This window comes from Cervus elaphus, chromosome 5, assembly GCF_910594005.1.
Source record: "Cervus elaphus chromosome 5, mCerEla1.1, whole genome shotgun sequence".
NCBI classification, from domain to species: Eukaryota; Metazoa; Chordata; class Mammalia; order Artiodactyla; family Cervidae; genus Cervus; species Cervus elaphus.
In genome coordinates this window covers 90,568,589-90,592,040 of record NC_057819.1, presented here as the reverse complement: position 1 = coordinate 90,592,040, position 23,452 = coordinate 90,568,589, and the positions used below count along the sequence as shown (strand labels likewise).

Below are 23,452 nucleotides of genomic sequence, written 5' to 3'. Positions count from 1 at the left end.
TGAAGTAGGACATTAGTTGCAGAAAAGCATTTTATTCATTCTTCCTAAAACAAAAAATAATTCTATTTATTTATTTATGCTATGTAGATTTTAAGGGTCCACTAACCACTGGACGACAACTCCCTCCCTTAAGCTCTCTTTTTTCATCTGTATTTACCGGGTGATAACAGTGGCACCTACATCACATGTTTGTTGAGACAAGTAATGTGAAACTTACGCCTTGTCTGGCACACAAATGCTTCATGGATATCCGCTATTATTTTTTCCTTTTAATAGGAACATGTAATTTACATTACTAGTTACTTCTCTATGACAAACTGTGCTCTAAGTGCAGGCAGAGAAGTTTAAGTGGCTTGCCCAAAGTCATGCAAATAGGCGGTAGAAACGATCCCAAGCACCTGGACTCTAAAGCAACTATACTCTTATTTGTGTTATTCTCTAACTGTCCTCTTAAAACTCCTAGGTTGCTACCCAGGGACATCAGCATAAAACGCAACTTCTCAGACTGCTTGAGAATCTCAAGAAGTCATCTTTGCCAGCCTCCCCAGCATCATTTCTTGCCATCAGCCCCCTCACTACCACCTCCAACCTTACTACCTCTAGCTCTTTTTTCAGGTGCTCAGGCTCAAAGACTTGCACTTTTTGCACCCTTAGGGAAATACCCTCTCCTCCACCTCGCTTGCTCCCATTCACTCTTCCGGCAACCTTCCTTGATACCCTGATGACCGCCAAGGCTCTATAAAAAGGCTCCTCTCCTTTGAGGCCTGCCAACACCTCGTATTTCCATCACCTCGGTGACCACGCTGCGTACTTTACGCACCTATCACCAATGTGTGAGTTACTAGACTGAGATTGCGACTTCTTTGATTCAGTAGTAGAAAAACGTCCACCGCTTACTACAAAGAGTAATCAGGTAATGAAACAAAACGAAAAACTGGGTGCTGTCTCAGTTATCCTTTATTTGTAATTTACCCTGAATTACTCTGGGGATTCTTTTCAGCTTTTCCACCCCCTGCTCACCCCTCCAATTCGCGAGCGTCTCGGCGTAAATGGGTCACCATATCCTTTATAAAGAAAAATAAGCTCTGAGAAATTCGCTTGCACACGAAAGCCGAGATGGCAAGCACTGACGAGATGGCCGCCAGCCCGACACGGCCGCGAGTCTCCCCCCACTTAGGGCGGAGGCCTGCGTCACGTGACCCTCCCCGGCTTGGCACCGCCTCCGGCCGCAGAGCCTGACGGGAGACAGAGCGGCGAGCGAAGGCGTCGGCCATTTTGTGGATGTTTCCTGTGGGACGCGGTGGTGGCGGTTGGGTCGGAAGAGTGAGCTATTTTTCACGTTGTTTTTTCCTGTTTGTTTTCTCCTCTTTTTGTCGGTAGAGCGCAGTTATGGGTCGCAAGAAGAAGAAGCAGCTGAAGCCGTGGTGCTGGTATCCTTTGTCGGTTTGAAGTCGAGGCCAAGCGGGGGTGCCGGTTAGTGATGACTGGCTAGGAGAGGCCTGGTTTCGGCCTATGGCGGAGAGTGGGATCTAGGCCTCGAGGTCGGTGGTTTGGTGGTTGGACTTGGATTTGTGAAGACTCGTCAGAAAGTAGGTGCCCTGGGGCGAGAGGCTCTGGCAGTTGTGGGTCGTGGGACTTAGTGACTCAGGAGGTTCTTGCTTTGGTGCGAGCGTTGACCCCCTGAGGCGGCTCGGACCCCATCACCAAGGACAGAATACCCTGAGGACTCTTCTGCCACACTCCGTTGTTTTGTTGACGATTCCACAAAGGGACTTCGAGTATAATACGCTGATTGATTCTGGAGGATTAGGAGAGAGCTTCCGGAGTCTGTCACCAACTTTGTTTTTCTGGTGGAATCAGTGGTTTCGTAAAGGCTTCTGTTAGTCAACCCTGATTTCGACCCCCCCCCCCCCCGCTTTTTATTGCGGGGGTGGGCGGTAGATCTAGCTTCCGCGTCTCACCCTCTGGCGCCTTAATCTTCGAGAAGTAACAGGGTGGGGTTACTTACTTTATACCTAGCTTTCTAGTAGTGAAAAAATGCATTTTAGGAATAAAACGTGGCGTCTTTCCCCCCCTCCCCGGAAACGTTAATAAACTACGTTCCAATTGTTTTTATTTATTGTCCTGTACGTAAAAAAGCTTGGCTACAGAACTGAATTTATTTTTGTAATAGTTGAAAAATGGTTACAAGTTTTGTTAAAGTGCTTTTAGGAAAATCTAATTGGTGAGTTAATGCTCGGTAACATAACTCTTATGTGAGTTTAAATGAAACCTTTGGCAACATAAATTCGGAATTGCAGGCAACTTTATGGGTTTTTATAGGAAATGGTTACTTTTACTCGCAGTGAACTTATTTTCAGATCCCAAATTAGTGTTAAATTCTAAATGTAAATTCTTAATCTGATTATTTTTATGTTCTACTTAATCCTTGAAGTTTTGTCGATATAAACTGTGTTGTTTTTCTTTAATAAACATTGATCCCTTGCAGTTAACAACGTGCGTTTGTAAAATGTTGAGAAATTGAACAAAAGTTAATTTCACATAAATCTGGTAAACACTGAAATTTGACAAAGCTATATGGCCTACGGTCTACGGAGATGTGTTTCTTTAGGGTTGGTGAAGAGAGATTGTGGGCTTCCGGGACATTGAAAATTCCAAAATTAGTGGCAGGTTTATTTCGAGTTATATAATACCAAAAGCAGAGTTTATACAAAGTACTTTTGGTTTTAGCTGTTCTCCGTTTTTAATGTTAAGTAGTGAATAGTGTTCTCTTTAATTGCATATTTATTTTCTGTAAGTAATGTTATTGTGCTATATTTTTGTACCTTAACAATCGTGATCAGGTATTGTAATAGAGATTTTGATGATGAGAAGATCCTTATACAGCACCAAAAAGCAAAGCATTTTAAATGCCATATATGTCATAAGAAATTGTATACAGGACCTGGCTTAGCTATTCATTGCATGCAGGTAAGGAGTTTTCTTCTCTTAATTTTTGCTCTCTTGTAGTTTGGAAACAACATGGAGGAAAAACCTTGAATTTCTTTTTGAAACCCAAGGGTGTTTTTTGTTGTTGTTCATTGCAAAAGATTGGATAAGTTGACCAGTTAATTTAAAAAAAAAAGGTCGTTTAGCCATGGAGAAGATAAACGATTGATTTTCTATGTTTAAAGAATTTTTATTAGTATTTGCCTTTAAATTATTGATATCTTCATCCTAGTTAGATACTTGACAGGCTGAAATCACAAAATATTTCCTCAATACTTGGGCAAAAAGACAAAGATTAGTGATTTAAATTTTGTAGACAATCTGACCAGTTCTACTCCTGTAAGAATTAGTACATATGGAGTAGGAAATGGCAACCCACTCCAGTCTTCTTGCCTGGAGAATTCCATGGACACAGAATCCTGGTGGGCTACAGTCCATGGGGTCGCAAATGACTGAGTCAATAAACCTTTGAAAAAAAGGTCACTGAGTGAATAAACCTTTGGAAAAAAAAAAAAGAATTAGTACATAATTAACTGCCATTACTCTGCCATTGAAGGATTTGTTACAATCCCGTTGCCTGCCTGGGGCTAGGTTTAGTTCCACCATTTATTCCATGGAAGGGTAGTGCTGTATTTCATTTAAAATTTAGGTTTTTTTCATTTCTAAGTAGGGGGAGCTTTGTAATGTATATTTCTGAAGATCTAGCAAGTTTTATTTTTGAAGATCTGTTTTATTCAACATTTCTTCTACTTTGCCAGTCCTAGAGCTGCCTGAATTTTTGTGTAATTGGACCCTAGAGAGGCGTGAGATGAAGGAATCCCCATTGGAAATTACTGTTGGTAGGAGGCAGGGAGGTAAATTAAAACAAGATTATTGCTTCCCCAAGCTTAAAAATAAGTTTTTGTAGATCTTTCTCACTTCTATCAAGCCAATCAGTAATTTGAAATCCATTCAAAAATCTAAGTGCCTGCTACATCTGCAATTTTCCATTGTGGCAATCACTGGTTGTTAATCGCTAAATCCTGTCTGACTCTCTTTGACTCCTGGACTGTAGCCTGCCAGGCTCCTCCGTCCTTGGAATTGCTCAGGCAAAAATACTGGAGTGGGTTGCCACTTTGAACTCAGGTCTCCTGCATTGCAGGCAGATTCTTTACTGCTGAGCCATGAGGGAAACCCAGTCACTTAGTTACCTGTGACTATTTTAAAAGAAATTTAAAAAAGAGAAGTTAAATTCCTTAGTCACATTATAGCCACATTTCCATTGCTTAGTCACATGTGACTGGTGGATGACTATTGTATAGTACAGATGTAGGACTTTACCATTTATGTGAGACAGCATTGTACAGTGTTTGAAGCACCATATATATAGCAATGAATAAAATAGTCATTTTTGTGAAGTTTAGATCAACACTGTGGAGGAAAACAACCTATAATTGTTTACTTAGTCTTATGCTGATACATGATAGAGAACTAAAACTAGGTAGAGGGGAATAGGGGAGGGCCATAAGATAGTAAAGGCCTGAATGACAAGCTGACATCTGAACGGAGATCAAAGAGGGTGAGGGAGAGATTCCAGGGAACAGCAAATGAGAAACTGTTACATCAGGAGTATTATATTGAGGGAAGAGCAGCAATGTGCTACTTTATATAGGAGGTCTTGTTGGCTGCTGTATTTCTTTAAGTCTGAGTTAAATGGGAGGTTTTAATTGAAGTGTAACATGCTTTGGTGTACTTTGGGTCATTTTGGCTGTAAGGTTGAGAAGAGACTGTAGAGTGCAGTAAGACCGCCTTAGGAGTATTGGAGGCAAGAGGTGATCGTGACAGAGATAAGAATTTGTTGATGGGTTAGATGTGGAAGGTGAGAAAGTGAGGGGTGGAGGATGATCTGAAGGTTTTTGGTTTGAGCACTGTGAAAAGTGAGTTGAATACAGTGATAGTCAATTGGCCCTTGGTATTTTGGTATCACGGTGGATTCAACCAACCACAGTTGGGAGTCAGTTGATTGAACCCTCAAGTGCAGAAATCCACAGATACTGGAGGGTGACTATACTATGCCATTTTATATGAGGGACTTGAGCATCCTTGGTATGAGATGGGTAGTCCTGGAACCAGTTCCTCCTCGATACCAAGGGATGATCACTGATGTCTAGAAAGCTTCGGGAAGAATAGGCTTAGAGGTGAGAATACTAAATCATCTTATGTTAATTTTGAGTATTTTATTGTTGAGAAGGTCTTACTGAATATCCAGATGGAGATGGCATATAAGCAGTTGAATCTGCAGGTCTATAGTTTAGAGAAGTTGGAGCTACAGATGGAAGTTTGGGAGGATACAGTATAAGGATGGCTATTTTAAGCCATGATACTAGATGTCCTTAGGGAGTATAGATAGAAAAGAGGTGCAAGGACTCCACCTTGGGTGTCTCCCAGCATTTAGAGGTAGTGCTGATTAAAATAAACCAGATGATTGAAATAAACCTATCAAGATTGAGAAGGTAGGAAAACCAAGAGACTAGTGCCCTGGAAGCCAAATGAGGTGTTTTTTTTTTTTTTTTTTTCAAATGAGGTGTTTTAAGGAGAGAGTTAAGTCAAAGCTAGTGGTAGGTCAAGAAAGCACAGGGCGAAGAGTGGTTTGATCAAAGTAGAGGTCATTGATTACTTGCCAGGAGTGCTTTCCTAGGATGAAGAAGATGAAAGGCTGTTTGGAGTGCTTGCAAGAGAAATGAGAGGGAAAGTAGAGGCACTGTTTCAGGGAGTTGTACTATAAGAGAAGAGCAAAGAAGTGTAATGAAAGCTGGAAGGACTATTAGTAATGTATTTAATTGAAATTGTCTATTTATTAAAAAAAAATTGTCTATTTATATATTCTTATAGCAGCCTGTGACATAGGCATGGCAGTTAAATTAGACACATGCTCCAGTTTTTATAGATAAAAGATGTTTTTCCCCTCATCACTTAGAAGCGTAATGAAAACTAGTTACTGTGTCTGTGGATGTAGCTATATTTCTTTAGAGAACATAGAGATGACTTCATGTTCATCATCAAGAAAAGTAACATTCTAAAAAACTTGGGGGGGGAATAATTACATGATTTATTGAGTAGCTTTATTCATGGATCTTTTAATCATAATAAGATAATTTCTAAGTTTGATTTGCATTTCAGTTTTTTAAATCTTTGAGATACTCTTCTAGAAAGAAAAAAGTTTTCTTTACCTTTTGTTCTGTGAAAGAGTCTTAAAGGAAAAGAAAAATGTGTTACTTGGACAACTGTATCAAAGTCATTACCCTTACCGTATAAAAGCGGTTGTCAAACTTGAACATGCAAAGGAATCACCTTGAAGGCCTAGATTCATGGTTGTACTCAAGAGTTTCTGATTCAATAGGACTCAAGTGTGCCCTGAGAATTTGGATTTCTGATAAGGTTCCAGTTGAAGCCAGTGGTCTAGGCAAACTACTTTGACATCCTTTAACCTAAGTTAAAACATATTTGCTGAAGGAACCAAGACTGACCAGGGTTTTACCATATTGATAGAAGTTACTCACTGAGGGTTAGAAATGTTTGAACTAGCAAAGACCGTACAGTGAAAAAAGGTCCTGAATCCTCAGTGTTACACAATAACACATCTTAAGAACTTCTTTTTGTGATCAACCAAATATATTCAGAGATAGGGACAGGTTCTCTGCTATGGCAGTATTAAGCTCCTTAGGTGACTCATTAGCTGTGGGTAATGCTAATTATAAATGTCACTTTGTGGTTTGTAATTACTAGCTTGTCAAGTACATCATTGGAAATTTCACTTTATTTATTTATTATTTATTTAATATAATAAGGCTTCATAAACATTACTTAATTCAGACTTCAGACTTCCCTGATTTGAGTAGTACTGTTACTTCATTGCTAATAATTCAAACAAGATTATAAGCTACACATTGCCAAGTGCTTTTTATATACAGTTTTTTTTTTTAATCTTAAAAATAACCTGAGAAGTTAGGTAGTAAATTAGGTGAAGTAAACTGAGGCTTAGGTCAGATGATTTGCCCAGATTTTGAAAAGCTGGGGGGTTGAATTCAGTCTCACTATAGAACAAGTTATTCTTTACCTTTATACTAAATGGTCTATGAGTAATTTAAAATTCTTTTTTAAAAAAGACTTTCATGAGGCAGTTTTGTCTATCTAATGGAAGGCTTGCGTTCTGTTTGTGTGGATTTGTTTGTTTTTTAATTTTAGGTGCATAAAGAGACAATAGATGCAGTACCAAATGCAATACCTGGGAGAACAGACATAGAGTTGGAAATATATGGTATGGAAGGTATTCCAGAAAAAGATATGGATGAAAGAAGACGACTTCTTGAACAAAAAACACAAGGTAAATGCTAAGGTATACGCTTAATAAATAAATTTCTTAATAAAGCTTCACTAATGAGAGTATTATTACTATTTTAAAGTATAAATTTAATGGTCGGTATTAGATCTATTCGGGCTTCCTTGGTGGCTCAGACAGTAAAGAGTCTGCCTGTGATGCAGGAGACCTGGGTTTGATCCTTCGGTTGGGAGGATCCCCTGGAGGAGGGCATGGCAACCCACTCCAGTGTTCTTATGTGGAGAATCCCCTTGGACAGAGGAGCCTGGCAGGCTACAGTCTGTGGGGTCGCAAAGAGTCAGACACACTGAGCGACTAAGCATAGCACCGCACATTAGATCTATTCAGAATTCCACAGTTTTGAGTTTTTTTGTCTTATGTTTGAAATTAATAGATTTTGTTTTGTATACATGGTACTGTTTGGATAATTTCATACATTTTTTTGCTCATAACTGAATTCCAGGTAGATATAGCAAGTGTTAAGGCCTTTAAAAATGAAGGTACCTTGTTTAGATTTATGAAATCACTAGTTGTAAATTTTTAGTACTGTATTTGACTTGGTATTTGCAGCCCTCTTCTATCCAAATGATAGAATCTTACTAATAACCTAAGAAATTTTTTATTTTGAAAAGCATTACAGGGAGGTCAGACTGCTTTGTCATAATTTACCTTTTAGAGTGGAATAGGAAGCTTGTTATGTAAAGTATAGCTGATTTAGGAAAATGACTTTTGCCTGCCATAGAATAGGGAGGGGATGTTAACCTTCTTGCTTAATACAGATTGAAAAACCATTTAAAGAGTAAAGAACAGTGTTGGCCGAATTTTTTTTGCAAAAAAAAATCTCAAGAGCTAGTTGCACCGAAATAAAGTTTTTAAATGTTGAATGTCTTAGACTTGCTTTGTTTTTCTTTTTTTTACTCTATGGGAAAAATTAATTGAACCTTTTTTAGCAGAGAGTCAAAAAAAGAAGCAGCAAGATGATTCTGATGAGTATGATGATGATGACTCTGCAGCTTCGACTTCATTTCAACCACAGCCTGTTCAGCCTCAGCAAGGTTATATCCCCCCAATGGCACAACCAGGACTACCGCCTGTTCCAGGAGCACCAGGAATGCCTCCAGGTAGCACCTAAGGCCTCTTACAATTTAACATTCTCAAGTCTTCATTGATACAGATTAGAAGTATTAATTTTTCCTTCTTTTTGTATGTTTTCTTTTTGGTGAAAATTCTTATTTATAGGCATACCTCCATTAATGCCAGGTGTTCCTCCTCTGATGCCAGGAATGCCACCAGTTATGCCAGGAATGCCACCTGGGTAAGGAAACTCTTTTAATTAACTTGTGAGCTGGTGCCTAGTAGTGATCTTTCTCAGCTTGGGTATTTACATCAATTAAATGTTACTTTGTGGGATTTTCTTTGTTTTTTTTTTTGCTTCTAAAAGGTATGGGCTCTATTAATTATTAAACTTATCTAATAAAGAAATTACTAATAAATTTAAGGAATATAAATTTGCCTCTGGAGAGAATAGATTTTTGGGTTTTAGGATAAATGTAGGCAGCCATCTGCTTCAATTGCATCTGATGTAATTAAAGTAGTTGGTTGTAGATTTGAGTTTTTGAGATTCAGAACTGTCCATGACACTTTGTAGTTGTGACAGAAGCAAACTCTGTAAATGATTTGTCAAGTCTTCAAGAACTAAAATGAATATGAGGTGCCCGTGCTCATCACTTTTACTTAAAAATATTGTTGGATGTGAAAGGTATACAATACACTTTCCCACTGTATTTTGAAAATCACAGTTAGATTTTGATTTTGTCATACATTTTCACAGATTGCATCATCAGAGAAAATACACCCAGTCATTTTGCGGTGAAAACATGTAAGCATCTCATTCATAATGTAATTCAGGAGGTATAATCATAATGTCATTTTTTTGTGTGTTTAATGGTATCTATTCAGTTGACTTCAAAACTTTTCTAACCTTCCTCACTAAAACTTCTAAAATTTGCAAACTGACACAGATCTCTTAAAGGAGGGAACTAAAAAACATCTGAGGAAATAGTAATAGACCCACATAAATCATTTTCTAATTTTGCAGCTGTTTTCCCCGAGCTGCTAAAAGTTATGAGACTTAGAGAGGGTTGATATTTAAGAAAGAGTATATTCTTTTGTGAAATTACATGCTCTATTATGGAAAGTAATTGAATTTTCTTTAATAAAACCTATATATAGAAGTTATTCTGTTTAAGAATCCTAAATCAAAAATTCACAAAACTTGTGATTTTTTAAGTGAATTGGACACTGATATTTGAAGGTGAGCTCTTCTAAGAAAAGGAAAATAAGGGTTATGCTTTTAAGTCCTGGTTTAGTGTTAGGAGCTTTCTACATAAAAAGTAGAGGCTGTGAGTTTAGTTTTGGTTATCTTTCATTTTGATCGTGGTTTATGTGTGCCCATCCCCCCAAAAAGAAAACTTTTCACTCCATAGAATACACTTAGTATTTTTTCTTTTTGGAAAAAATCTGATAGCTCTAAAATGGAGGGTTCTGTTTAAAGGGGGAGGTTTTTTGGTTTTGTTTTTGGTTTTGTTTTTTAATTTATATTCTGTGGATATATTCCAAGTGAGACAGAAAGTGATTTTGTTTTCCAGTTACACATTTTAGATAAGGCCTCTTGTTTTTAAGAAGAGTAAAATATTTGTTCTCAGTAACTTTAAATGTATTAAAATGTTCTTTTAACAGACACTGAATTTTTTTCCCCCTCTTCTACTGGTAAACCAGAGTGTTTGCTGGGCTTTAGGGGATTTATTTTGATAGGATTGTTTTTAGTGTGTTGTATGTTCTTTCACTTCGATAGATTTCAATATTAGAGGTCAAATTCAAGTCTTTATTGTTGTTTCAGGCTTTTAGCTAGAATATTTTCTAATGTTTTATGCTGTTAATTAACTTTAGTTGTCTCTTGAAATTTGCTTTCTAATAGAATGATGCCAATGGGTGGAATGATGCCACCTGGACCGGGAATACCACCTCTGATGCCTGGTATGCCACCAGGTATGAAATGTTAGACAATTTCCTTTTTAATATGACAGGCATGTTTTATTCTTAAGTATTTTGAATAACAAATTTATGAGCATTGGTACAATGTGATTTTAAGTTTTCTATAGGTTAGCGACTTCTTTTAAAATTACTGTGAGAAATTACTGTAGTTTGTGTGTGTGTGTGTGTGTGTGTGTGTGTGTGTGTGTGTGTGTCTTAATAGACAGTAAAAGTAGTCTTCAAAGCAACCAGAATGAGTCATTGAGCTTGTGACTTAAAGAGTGGTTATATATATTAGGAATATTTTAGACAAGTAATGGAGACCCTTAGCACGTAACAGAAAAACCCAACCCTAAGTGGTAGATTTGATGACTATGGTGATAACAAGAATCCATACTTTCTTAAATTTGCCACTTTGCCAGCCTTAGCTTTTGTTCCTCAGACATGTTACTCAGTAGTTCCAAGATGACTCAGGCAAGAAAGGATGCTTTTACTTCTTTTACTTTATGGCAAAGTAACTTTCCCAGAAGCTCTTAGCCTCTTAGATATCATTTGCCAGAAAAAGGTCTAATGGACCCCCTAGGTACAAGGAAGCCTGCAAATTAATTAAAATATCTTGACTAAGTCTATAATGTGAGGAGATGGGATTTGGTTAGCCCAAGAAATAAGTGTGCCACACAGGTTTCCATGAGACTCTCTCGATCTGTTGCCTGGTTTTTTAGTCCTAGCACGTTTGATTTGCAATCCATAACAGAGTCACATGTACTCAAGTGATAGTATAAAAGGAGCAGGAAAAATAAAGCAGCAGCAAAATTTGAATCATAGCTAGCGCAACCTTTAATTTTTAGGCAACAGCTTCACATACGTTATGATCTGACATAACTTTAGACCTTTAAAGGAATAAAGAAAAATAACCTGTATTCATTTGCTAATAGGAAGTCAGTAAAAGTTTAAGTTACTTTGAGGCACTTGAAAGAACGGCTAGTGGTGCATTTAGGAAAATGTATGTATTAAAGTATTTAGGTGGAGTAACTTCCTTTCTGGAATAATTTTTATGAGTATATGACCTATTAATAGTTTTTATTGCAGTTTGCATTAGAGTTCTGGAAACATCTGTCTTAGATGATTGAAATAATTCTGTATGTTTGAAAATTTTATTGCATTAGTAAATATCAATAGGCCTACTTGTTGCTCTGCCTATATATAGGTTTTCTCGTGGTATCTTAAACATCTAAAAATTTTAAAGAGGAACAAAGTCATGTAGAAAGTTGGAGGCAGAGTTGTTCCAAGTGGCAAATGCCTAGGTTCTCTGGGCCTCTTTGAGTTCAGGAGTCAAGAGTTAGTAATTTTACAGTATAGGGTTTTTTGTTTTGTTTTTTGATTGGCTACGAATTTTTTTAATTCTCTGCAGGTATGCCCCCTCCTGTTCCACGTCCTGGAATTCCTCCAATGACTCAGGCACAGGCTGTTTCAGCTCCAGGTATTCTTAACAGACCACCTGCACCAACAGCAACAGTTCCGGCTCCGCAGCCTCCAGTTACTAAGCCTCTTTTCCCCAGTGCAGGACAGGTAAGGCGAAATTCTTGAAAAAGGAGTGCATTAATATTTAAAGGTAAAGTGCAGTTTACTGAAATCCTTAAGTTTGTCATAGGTTATTTAAGTAGTTCTTAATCTTTTTAATATAATTTATTTATTGTACTAAGGAGTGGCCTATTCTCTCCCATGTTTGTACACATTGCTTTTCTCTACTCATAAAAGATTAACTGAAACCAGAGAATAGTGTTGTATGTTGTTTTTTCATAATAGTTAATGCTGGTTATTCTTCACTTTATTAGAAATGAAAATTTAATTTCTGGGAGCTTAAATAAAAATGTTAAGAACTCCTCTTTTACATAATGAGCTCTGGGTAGAATGAAACCAAAGACAAAAATGTAAAATCCTAAAAAAAAAAAAAAAAATGTAAAATCCTGAAACCTGTAGCAAATTATTTTTGGGCTCTTCCTTTAATCTAGAATTGTTAAACAATGTTGCACTGTTGTAGGAAGGGCATCATTTAATGGATTTTGACCTAGTCAAACTGGTATTTCTACTCGTCTTTTTTTCTACCCCTTGCCAGAACTCAGAAGCAAAAGATTATATGTAGTATGTATGTAATGGTTGTTATCCCAGTTTCATTCTGAATTAGGCAGGTGTATTTAATTCATTCAGAATTCAAAAGATCAGGATGTATGTTATGTTCTTTATTGTTCACCTTAAAATGATCTATTAGATGTTTTCTTTTTTCAACTTTTTCCTGTTTGTAGTTGCTAAATTAACAAGCATTACTTTTTAAGTGCCTTTTAAGACATATTAACTTATGTTTTTGAGATTGGGGGTGATCTTTTTCCTGAGGGATGTTATTAAACTTTTGGCAAATATTGTTACTGAGAGAATTAAGTAATGCATCATAATTCTCAGTTTAAGGTATCAGTTTTGAAATACCATAGTGCAGAACACCTTAGGTTTAGGGGGAAGAAAAAACTATGGTTAATTAGATTTATTGATACAGAATTAAAGTTTTTTTGAAACTCATACTGTCACTCTGTTTATTGTAAATGCATTAACTGCCTACCTCTATATATAAAACAGTTTTGATTGCATTGTATTTTGCATTTACAGAAATGCAATCTATCTATACTGGAAAAAAAAGTCTACCACATGGCTTATTTTCACCCATTTGTTTGGAGACTTTTCATTGTTTCCTTTCTTTTATGCTACAGATGGGGACACCTGTAACAAGCTCAAGTACAGCTTCATCCAATTCAGAAAGTCTGTCTGCATCTTCTAAAGCTCTGTTTCCTAGCACAGCACAAGTACGCAGGAAGTTGCAGTTTAAAATTGTTAAAATGGCTTTATAACTTAACCCTTTGGACCCTACTTAAAAACTTAATCTTTTCCCAAAAATATATTATTTAATTTTTTAAAAAGAAATTAATGGCTTATAAATCAATGGTATTTGAAAATTTGAACCACATACTAATAGAAAAAAATGTACCCCAAACTCCTATGGCTCTAAAGGGTTAAAAGCATGTAAGCAGTAAGTGCATTATAGTGGCCAATGGTTAGCTTGATGCATGATTAAGCTATTCTGTTTTATGCTGTTTAATGCATCACGTATAACGTAAGGAAATTTAGTACTCTGCATTTGGTTCTAAAAATTGGCCTAGTTTACATGTTTCAGATGCATAGTGTTACAGAAAGTAACAAATATATTACTGGTAACTTTATACTTAAAAGCTCTACTGAACCCTTTTGTCCATCATAATCATACAGACATTGTTAATTGAGCGGACATTGTATTACTGTATAAAGAATATTTCTGAAGGCCATATCTTTAATGTGTCACCATTGATGATTGTTTATGGTAGGCTTAGTAACTGAAATTTATGCAAACATTTTTTTGTATTCTATAATTTGACTTTTTCTTATTTTTTTGTTTGGTAGATCAATTTTTTAAAAAGTAATTTAGAGTAATGAAAATTGAACATACTCTATTTCATGATACAGTACAGTAGTTCATCAATTAGGAATAATACAAAGCTTTGTAAATTAATTATTGGTGAGGAGATATATGCTGTCTGAGAAATTACATAAGCAGTCTTGTTTCTTGTTTCCCCTGCTGTGTTTTAGTTGTACTTTGATTCAACATCTTTCAATATTTTATGTTATCTTAAATTTTGTGGATTGATCATGTTAACTTAGTTTTCATTTAAAATTTTGTCCCTTATTGAATGCTAGTGTATTGCTTTTAAGTTAAATTGGTGGTAGATATATTTCAGTTTTGAGGTTTTATTGATGAAAGATTGTTTTACAGGCTCAGGCAGCTGTCCAGGGACCTGTTGGTACAGATTTCAAGCCCTTAAATAGTACCCCTGCAACAACTACAGAACCACCAAAGCCTACATTCCCTGCATATACACAGTCTACAGCTTCAACCACTAGTACAACAAATAGCACTGCAGCTAAACCAGCAGCTTCCATTACAAGTAAGCCTGCTACACTTACCACAACCAGTGCAACCAGTAAGTTGATCCATCCAGATGAGGATATATCACTGGTAAGTTGTTTACAATTTTTTACTAGCAGAGTTTGATTGAGTACTATTGTAGCAACTTGTTCATTTGAAAAAGTTTTAATTTGTGTACAATGGTCTTAAGATCTGATTGAATGCTAAGTGATTTTTACCATTCAAATTTATTTTTACCATTCTAACTTCACAAAACAAAGTGAATATTGCATATTTTGATCTTAGATGCATTCCCCCTCCCCTAACACTATGTCTAAAAGAAGGTAGTGAGTTGGGTTCTTACTCTTAAAAATTAGTTTAGTTGGACATAAACTTGTAAATGAATTGAAAAAGCAGGTAAGTTAATCTGCAGATTGCTTACTGTACATACACCTTCTTCATTACACAGTTTCTTGCTGAAGCAATTTATAATTCCTGGAAAGTTGTTCAAACATAACATACTGCAAATATAAAACTAGGTGACGTTTCTTAAGGCATCAAGGTTTTAAGTAGTTGGATTGATTTGTGTTGTGAAAGTAATTGGAATGTAAGTACATTTAAAAATGATTATAAGGACTTTAGTTTCTTGCCTTCATGCTTAACAACTCTCTGTGTTCATATGTTTCACATCTCACATATTTTTATTCCTAGGAAGAGAGAAGAGCACAGTTACCTAAATACCAACGTAATCTTCCTCGACCAGGACAGGCTCCCATTGGTAATCCACCTGTTGGACCAATTGGAGGTATGATGCCACCGCAGCCAGGCATCCCACAGCAACAAGGAATGAGACCCCCAATGCCACCTCATGGTATTCCTCTTTTTTATGTTTTTTTTATTTAGTGGCTTTCTGAGTATACACATAAAACAAATTTATATGCAAAATGCATTACATTTAAAAGTATGGTGCACAGACTGAATCTTTTTTTGTGTGTTTTAAATGTGTTTTTTAGGTCAGTATGGTGGTCATCATCAAGGCATGCCGGGTTACCTTCCTGGTGCTATGCCACCATATGGGCAGGGACCGCCAATGGTGCCCCCTTACCAAGGTGGGCCTCCTCGACCTCCGATGGGAATGAGACCTCCTGTAATGTCGCAAGGTGGCCGTTACTGATCTTACTTCATCCAGTCTAATAGGTTTGGAGATTAAACCTTTTCTCAACTTGTGCTGTTTATATAGCCAAGCTTCCGTCAATAAGGCGTCATTGTGACTTTAACAAAAACATTATCTTCCCACATACCAGGAACTATTGGACATTTATTTTACATGGGAAAGTTTATTTGGAATAATAAAGCAGGAACTTTTCCTGAAGTTGCAATTTATACTGTATGGCTTCTTTTTCATGTTTCATCTAGGTTTTTAGAAGTGAAGTATAGTAAATTTGGTTCGTTATATTGTGAAGGCGCTGGAATTACATGAACATACCACCTTAATAAAGGCAAGTTCTGTAAGCTTACATTGCTATTTGTAAAGTTATGCCTTCACAGCATTTCAGATGCTGTTGGACTTCATGTCCCCAACCTAGCTTGGTGAGGGCTGTAACTGTCTCCAAGTACCTGTACATTGGAAGTCTGAATGTGTAACAATATTTAATGTATTTAGAGTTCCTCATGTTGCAGGGTTTAAGAAATCTGACCCTCCAAGGTCATGTGACTTTTCTGTACTGTTAAAACTTCATTGTAATAAAATGAGAGAAAAATTTATGCCTTTTTATTCGTAACCCAGCTGTGGACCACTGCCTGAAAGGTTTGTACAAATGCATGCCAGAGTAGATGTCCACATAATAAAATTCGTAGTTACCAATGCAGTTTTGATATATCATTGGATTCTGTCATTGAACTGTAGGTTGTTCGTTAGCTGCATGTTTTTAACTGGACAGTATATGTGGTATTGTATGTTAATCCTTCAGTTGACAAAAAACTTAGAGATATATATATATATATGGGTCATTATATGAGTATGAAATCTTTATATTGTGTCACCTTTCCACCCCCTTGCTGTCAGTACACGTTAGATATAGAGACTTAAAATGTAAATCCTAATATTCCCTTCTTCCTGCTGCTAATGTTTAGAGCCTAGTGCCAGACCCATTCATTTCCTTTAGATTATATTTGAAACTGTGGTACTGAGTGGACCTCAGAAGCTTTTCAGGTGCAAAATTCTAGAAGCTTAGGTGCATGCAGTAATAGCCTTTTGTGCTGTTAATGACTGGTATGTATTCTAAGTGTAATTATGAGAATATAAATATGCCTCTCAAAATGGTTAACAGATGGATTTGAAAATTTTTTTTATGTTCCTGGAAGATTTCATTATTTCTTTGATTAAATGGCTGCCTTCTGTTATTAAGCCTAAATGGCTTTTTGCTGTTAACCTTTTCATCCTTGGAAATTTGAATGTTAAAACTCTTCTATGGAGAACTTTTCTGTAGAGATGACTGCTATTATTCAGTATCTTGTGTTGCAAGTCTAATAATAATAGCTCGTTGACCACTTTTTGGCATCTATTTTTAAATCTTCTGTAGAATACTTTTATGATTATTTAAGTATCAAATGACCTGTGCAAAGTATAATTATTAATATTATGAACTCAAGTTTAGTTTTCCTTGATATAAAGTTAAGACAGCTAAGAAAAGAACATTTCTCTATAACCTTATGTGGAGGTGTAGGTAGCAGAATCTGAAGTTTTGTTTAAAAAAAATGTTTAACCATATAACAAAATACTAAAGGATGTTTTAATTATCATAAAAGAATCTGTATATAAGTGACAAGTAAAGTCATTGATTTAAAGAAAATACTGAGTATTACAAAGCTAAGTGCCATTTGTTTTGCTTCAGTGGTGGTATAGCTCCTGTGCTATTTATCACCAGGAAAGCATTTCTTTCTCTACCCCTTTTCTTAACAAACACATGTCTACCTACATAGTTTTGGAATTATCATATACTTCTTAGATTTGGCAGTACGTATATCATACTGCCAAAGACCTGTGTTGAGAATCTTTAAGGTCAAGATGGCATAATTTAAATTTAGAATTATTAAATAGGAAATGTTTTCCCAAACCAAGTGTCTCCCAAGCATTTCATGTACAGGGTCATCAACAAACTAGGAATGGATGATAACAGTGGGGCAGAGGGGGCAGGAAGAGGGTAAAAATGGGTTAGTAATACTTCAGAAATTTTGCAAAGCTTCATTTGCGTTTAATGCAAAGAGAACCAGTATATTGAGGTTGCTTTCTGAGATCTATAAGGAGAAAACATTACTACTTATGAATAAGGGGTAGAACTCTAATTATAAGTTATTTCAAAATGTTATGCACAGCACTTAGACTTAGGCACATCATCTCTTATGTTTGTATGTATATGGCTCAGATGGTGCCCATTTGGTATATTTAATGTATAATTTGTGCATGCATCAGAGCATAATAAGCTTCTAGAACATACCTTTTACCTAACTGCTTCTGGGGTCCATATTATGGTTCAATAATGAGTGGAACAAATTATGTTGAAGTAATTTTAACTCTTTGACTTAACTTTCTTAAATAATGGATGGAGTTCAGTTTAAGTAAACCTCATCTTCCCTCACAGAAGACAGCTTTGGGGACCCAGTTATATACAAGCAGGCATTGTGATTAACAATTTAGGAGGTTGTCAGATTAATGAGACTGCCAGCTTTGGCTCTAGCATACATCTGTTGTCACCACTTGAGAAAAAAAAGAACCACCATTTTTGTCTGGCACTAGTTTCTATTATGTAGCTTTTACTACTGTATGACAGTAACAAGGCCAGCAGGTGAGGATCAACTTTTGAGTGACTGCTGGAGTATCATTTGACTTGAATACTTACTGTCTTAGCAATCTCTCACACATTTACCAATTAGAAATGGGGTAAATATTCTTTGAGCCCTCCTATTCCACTGATCAAGTTATATAATTGAACTTAAACTCAGTTTAACTAAATTTAGTTATTTGTGGGGGTGGGGGAGAGTCCCAATAAAAGTATGGACTCAGAATGGAATTACAGTGGACAATAGATTTTTTTTTTTTAAAGAGCTACTCCTTTTTTCCTATGCTTGCTTGATCATTGGGATTTTTTTTAATGCATGTCTTTTAAATTAATTGGGTAATGTTTTTCTAAAATTAAAATTTTCTTCTTCCTATAGCCCTGCCATAGGACAGGCTGAGGCTGAGTCTCAGTGTTGCCCTGTTCAGTCTGAGGCAAGTGGGATTTATTTTATTCCTTATAGGGGCTTTCACAGCTTTATGGCTGTTGGATATTCATGTCCCCAAACTTGCAGCAAGTTTGGTGAAGGCCCCTAAATTTAATTAAATTTAGGGTTTTTATACTCTCTTGGCAGAGAAGGCTCTATATTAATATTCACGTTTGACTGTGGTGTTAATAAAATATTTGACATGTAATTTGTGTTACATAATACTTAACAGCCTCAGTAAAGCTGGTATTAACTTGTTTTGAACTTTAGTAAATTGACAAAATTTGACATTGTTGATTTGGAGGCTTGATATGTTTCATTCAAATTTTCCCTTTTACTTTTTAGGAAAATCTGACTGGTTATTTTCTCCTCAAACTATTAAATTTAACCTCAAGGATAAGTTTAATCATTAGACATGCCACTGGATAGTGAAATCTGCTTTTTTTAATTGCAAAGATACGTATTGAAGGTTGAAAAGCCATCTGGAAATGCTTGTGATTTTTAATATATATAAATCTCACCACATTAGAGCAAATGTTAATGTAGAGCCCTGTGAAAAGTGGGAAGATGGTGTGTATGTGTGGTATGTATGTGTATACACTACACATTTGGTATAAAAAAGGTTTGGGTATTAACGACTTACAGTATGGGTGATTATTTTCAAGCAGTCAAACTGAAATTGTATCACATAGTAAAGTTAGTATATTGAACTATGGTTTTGGAATGATAATTTTGAGTTTCATTTTTATCTTTACTGAGCAATATTTGATGCAATATGCACACACGAAAAGCATCTATGTTTGTTTCCAACCAAAAATTGCTTTTATTTGGTTAAGAAAAGTATTTATGTGTGTATGTTGTAGGGGGCAAGTAAAGGGGGAACTGGAAGAGAGGCCAAAACATTAACTTGGATTACTTTTGTTCTTCCTGTGTTAAAGCCATCGTTCTATGCAGATAGCATTTTCCTCTGAACAGTAACAGTTAACGTATAGTACAATGTTTAGCAAACTCAGGCTTGTGTTTCTATGTGGTTTTAATTCTTGGAAGCGTAAAGAAATACACATTCAGTGAATTCCAAATTTTCATGTCTGTAACTAGAACATATGCTTTTCTCTGTAACTGAATCATGGAAAGAAGATAACAATGTTCGAAAAAAGAATGTGTCACCACGAAAAAATTCCATTGGAATATTTTATTCCCTGCTCAATAATTGCACCTTTTAAGACTCCTTAGTTGGAGGTGCTTTCTGTTACAGCCACCTTGCCCCAATATATTGAAGTATTCAAACGTGAAGTTGCTTGTCCCATTTCTTAATAGTGATCATTGAAATAATTATAATTGAAATATACTCTTATTTAAGTACATTTGAGTGCTGGGGTGGGAGGAATTTTCTAAGGGTGACATAATTTATTGAAGGTGGTAAGATGTAGTTTCTTTGAGCTCTGTAGTTCTGTGATTCAGACAAATAACAATTTTAAGCATTACTTAACTCTCAGGTGTCTATCATGTCCACTGGTAAAACTTGGTAAATTACTGAAAGGAAATGTTGAAGTCACTTATTTTCTGAGATAAAATTTTGTTTAAACTGACACTTGTGTTGGTTATGAGATTTTTTAAAGTAGGAAACATGTAACCTAAAATTTGTGTAAATCAGGTATGTCTTTTTTTTAAGGCGGTATTTATCTACCATATTGAATAACTTTTGTATGTTATTCCAAAATGAAACTGGTTCTCTCTCACTCTTTTATGGAAGTCTTCTAAAAGAAAGGATTCATTATAAGACTATTGACTATAAGGCAGAGTTTTGTAAGTAAACGTTCTCCCAATTATACTTCTGCTTGCAATCCTCATGATTTGAATACTAGTGTAGGTTACTCCTCTCTCAACCTTCTTTTTCAATATTTTATTTTCTGTTATCTGAATCATTTTAATAAATAACCATTTGTTTTTATAGCATATAAATCATCGAACATTTCTGTGTGATTTCTTGGCAAAATAAGCAGCTACTTATATAGTGTTATGCGCATATTGGATATTCACAATTTTGTGGTTAAAATATCTCCAGTATTTCCAAGTGTTTTCATGTTTTTACTTGGCATTTTGTTGGAAAATACAGCTTTTAAAAGAAACTAGATTGTTCAGTAAGGCTTGGAGAAGAATTGCTTTTTTATAAGCATTGTTTTTCCTGACCTAGGTTTTATATACTTCTGCATAGTAATTTGGCCATAAAAGGAAAAACTTTTCATTTTCTTCCGAACTCAAAAAAGAATAGTTTGAAACTCTTACTAGTTTAAAATTATTGAACCCTCTCTCTTTAAATTTAATTAATCTCATGTATTCTCAGGGGAAATTATACTAGTCAGGATATAGAAATCAATTTAAGGTAGAAATTGGAGACCCAAAGTCGATCTTCACTGAAGCTGGTTTGAACTATTTATTTCTGACGCAAATTGAACATAAGTATTGTAAATGAAGACTGGTTCATAGTTAGGTTCTTTAGGCGGCAAATAACCACCAGCTTTATTATGAAAATATGTTTGTGTATTGTAATTTTTGTCAAATTAACTGTAGAGAAAATACATGTGAGTAAACTGTTCTAACAATTGATTACTTGGATCTCAGCCATTAATTCCAAATATTGTAGTGCTTTGTAAAGTTGTGATACAGCACAGCTTCAGTAATGTGCTGTGTTGGGTCAGGGGTTTTTGTAATGCTTTGTGTGTAAAAAGGGGGAAGTCCTTTATTGGAATTTTCTAGGCCTTGTGGCATTCTTACTGTGTCTGGGTTTTGTTTTTTAACCATTATCATAGTTAAGAATTGTATGTTTTGTTTTGGTTTAATTGTATGTTCAGTTTTGGTTTAAATATAAGTAACTGGCAATGAAATTCATTGATGCCCAGCTTGGATAAAAATGAAGAATGTTGTTTACCCAGCTTACTACACAAGAGACCAGTGGTGATTATTTGGGAGAAGCCATTGTATAGTGTTGTTAGACTTTTTTAAGAACCTTAAATGTAACGAAAAGTGACAGCATTCTGGCCTTGGTTTACATTCATTATGAAAGATTTCACCAGATCATTTATTACAATGTAGCTTGTTAACATTTTATTCATAAATAGTTTGGTGGTCAGTCAAAGATGAAAATAAACAAGATTTGCTGCATCATTTCCCAGTTTCTATTAATAAACGAGGCTGCCTAAGTACCCAAGTGGACCAAGAAAAGAGTTACTAAAGTTTCTGGACATTTGAGTTAGAAAAATGAGATATTTTAGTTACTGAGCAGAGCCTTCCCTTTTAGTTATTAGCTTGTTACTATACTTGTAGGAGAAACAGTAGAATTTACTTTTCTGCCCAGGTTCTTAAAATTGAAAATCTTCAGTATAAGGAAATGAAATCAAGTATTTTAAAAGTTGAATTTTAAAATATTCAAGTTTACCCTTTTAGAGTAACCCGTGTTTCTGTAGTACACATACCAAAATAGTTTATTAAAATTGAGATGTAGCCAAGAGATATACAGTATTAATAACTCATTCTCGTAAGATCACTCTAAATTTAATAGCCAACATAAGGTAATTTTTTAAGACTTAGGGAGAAAAATTTTTAACTGTATTAATGTCAGACTCTGAGGAAATTTTATGCGCATTGACTTTTTAAACTGAATTGAACTCCTCAGTTTAATACAATTTGTGTTTTTGTTAACTAGCAGCAGAATTTCAGCATTTGCTACTTACTGGTAGAGAAGAAAAATCCCACAGCCCTGCCAGTACAGGTTAGTTTAATCTGTAAGTACCTGATGTTCCTATTTTTTTCAAACATATCCATATAACCCACACAAGGAAGAAAGCTGTGCAGTTATTAAATGTGAGTATACTAGAGATCCATTGGACACTTTCACACACACAATATTTGGGCCAAAGTAGCTCTAGGTTTGCTCACCTTAGTTGTAATAAAGGTGTAATACTGCTCCTTTATTATCTGGTTATGATTGAACCTAAATAGATAAATTGTACATAGGAGGAAGACAGTGGAAGTTTCAATTGGCTGTATGCTCATGTTGGTATATAGAGTGCAGGTGTTTGGCTTCAGGGTCTCCTACTTAAGCCACTTCTGTGGCGGAATTCATACTTTTTTAACTTTTTATAATATGAATAACAGACAATAAGTCACGTTTCCTCACCTCTAGCAGTGATAGTGGCGTGCAATCATAAGCTAGAAAATGTTTTTTTATACCTTTTTTGATCTTACATGTTTTTAGCAACTTTTGCTGTAATTAAGTACTGATTTTGTTCATCTTTTTTGTACACTATAGCCTATTCTGTTGGTGCACCACTGTTGTGGGTTCGTTTTATTTTGAACTAAGTAATATTTTAATGACCAAATGAATGCTGACTATCAGGAAGTCTAGACAGGTTTCTTTGTGTATTCCTTTTGAGGGGCAGTGAGAACATATCTGTTTATGAAAGTTACATTAAAGTTTTTGTTAGTTTCATTAGTTCTACCAGGATTCATTGTCGACTTGAACCATCCTTCAAAGATTTCCTTTAAGCTTTAAATATGCTTTTATGTTGATAAAAATTTTAAATACTGAGGAGAGAAGAAGCAAGTGTACAATTTAGTTTACACAAGCCTGAACCATTCTCCAGTCTATGGCTTCCTCTTCACCTTAAGTGTAAAGTTGTATAATAATGGGACAGTGTTCATAAAACTAGCTGATCTTTTATTCCTATTAAACTGGGATGGTGATGAGCCACTGAAAACGGATCATCTCAATGTTAATATGGAAGTCATGTTTTCAGTTAAGTGTTTTAATGACCTTGATTTAGCAA

At 35.6% G+C, this 23,452-nt stretch overlaps 1 protein-coding gene across 7 annotated transcripts; it reads left to right on the top strand.

The window, feature by feature from the left end:
• The first annotated feature begins 1,242 nt into the window (after positions 1-1,242).
• Positions 1,243-16,231, top strand: ZNF207 (zinc finger protein 207). 7 transcript variants are annotated; one of them, XM_043903072.1, is made up of 12 exons: positions 1,243-1,430; positions 2,844-2,970; positions 7,213-7,351; positions 8,296-8,466; positions 8,585-8,660; positions 9,177-9,224; positions 10,323-10,393; positions 11,790-11,947; positions 13,138-13,230; positions 14,232-14,474; positions 15,075-15,234; positions 15,377-16,231. In XM_043903072.1, the coding sequence occupies exons 1-12, from the start codon at positions 1,390-1,392 to the stop codon at positions 15,535-15,537; spliced, it is 1,488 nt and encodes a 495-aa protein (XP_043759007.1). In that variant the 5' UTR covers positions 1,243-1,389; the 3' UTR covers positions 15,538-16,231. The 7 variants fall into 7 exon arrangements, with proteins under 7 accessions (XP_043759007.1, XP_043759009.1, XP_043759011.1 ...); XM_043903073.1 differs by having other exon boundaries at positions 1,246-1,430; positions 8,299-8,466; XM_043903074.1 differs by lacking the exon at positions 9,177-9,224.
• Positions 16,232-23,452: the final 7,221 nt, after the last annotated feature.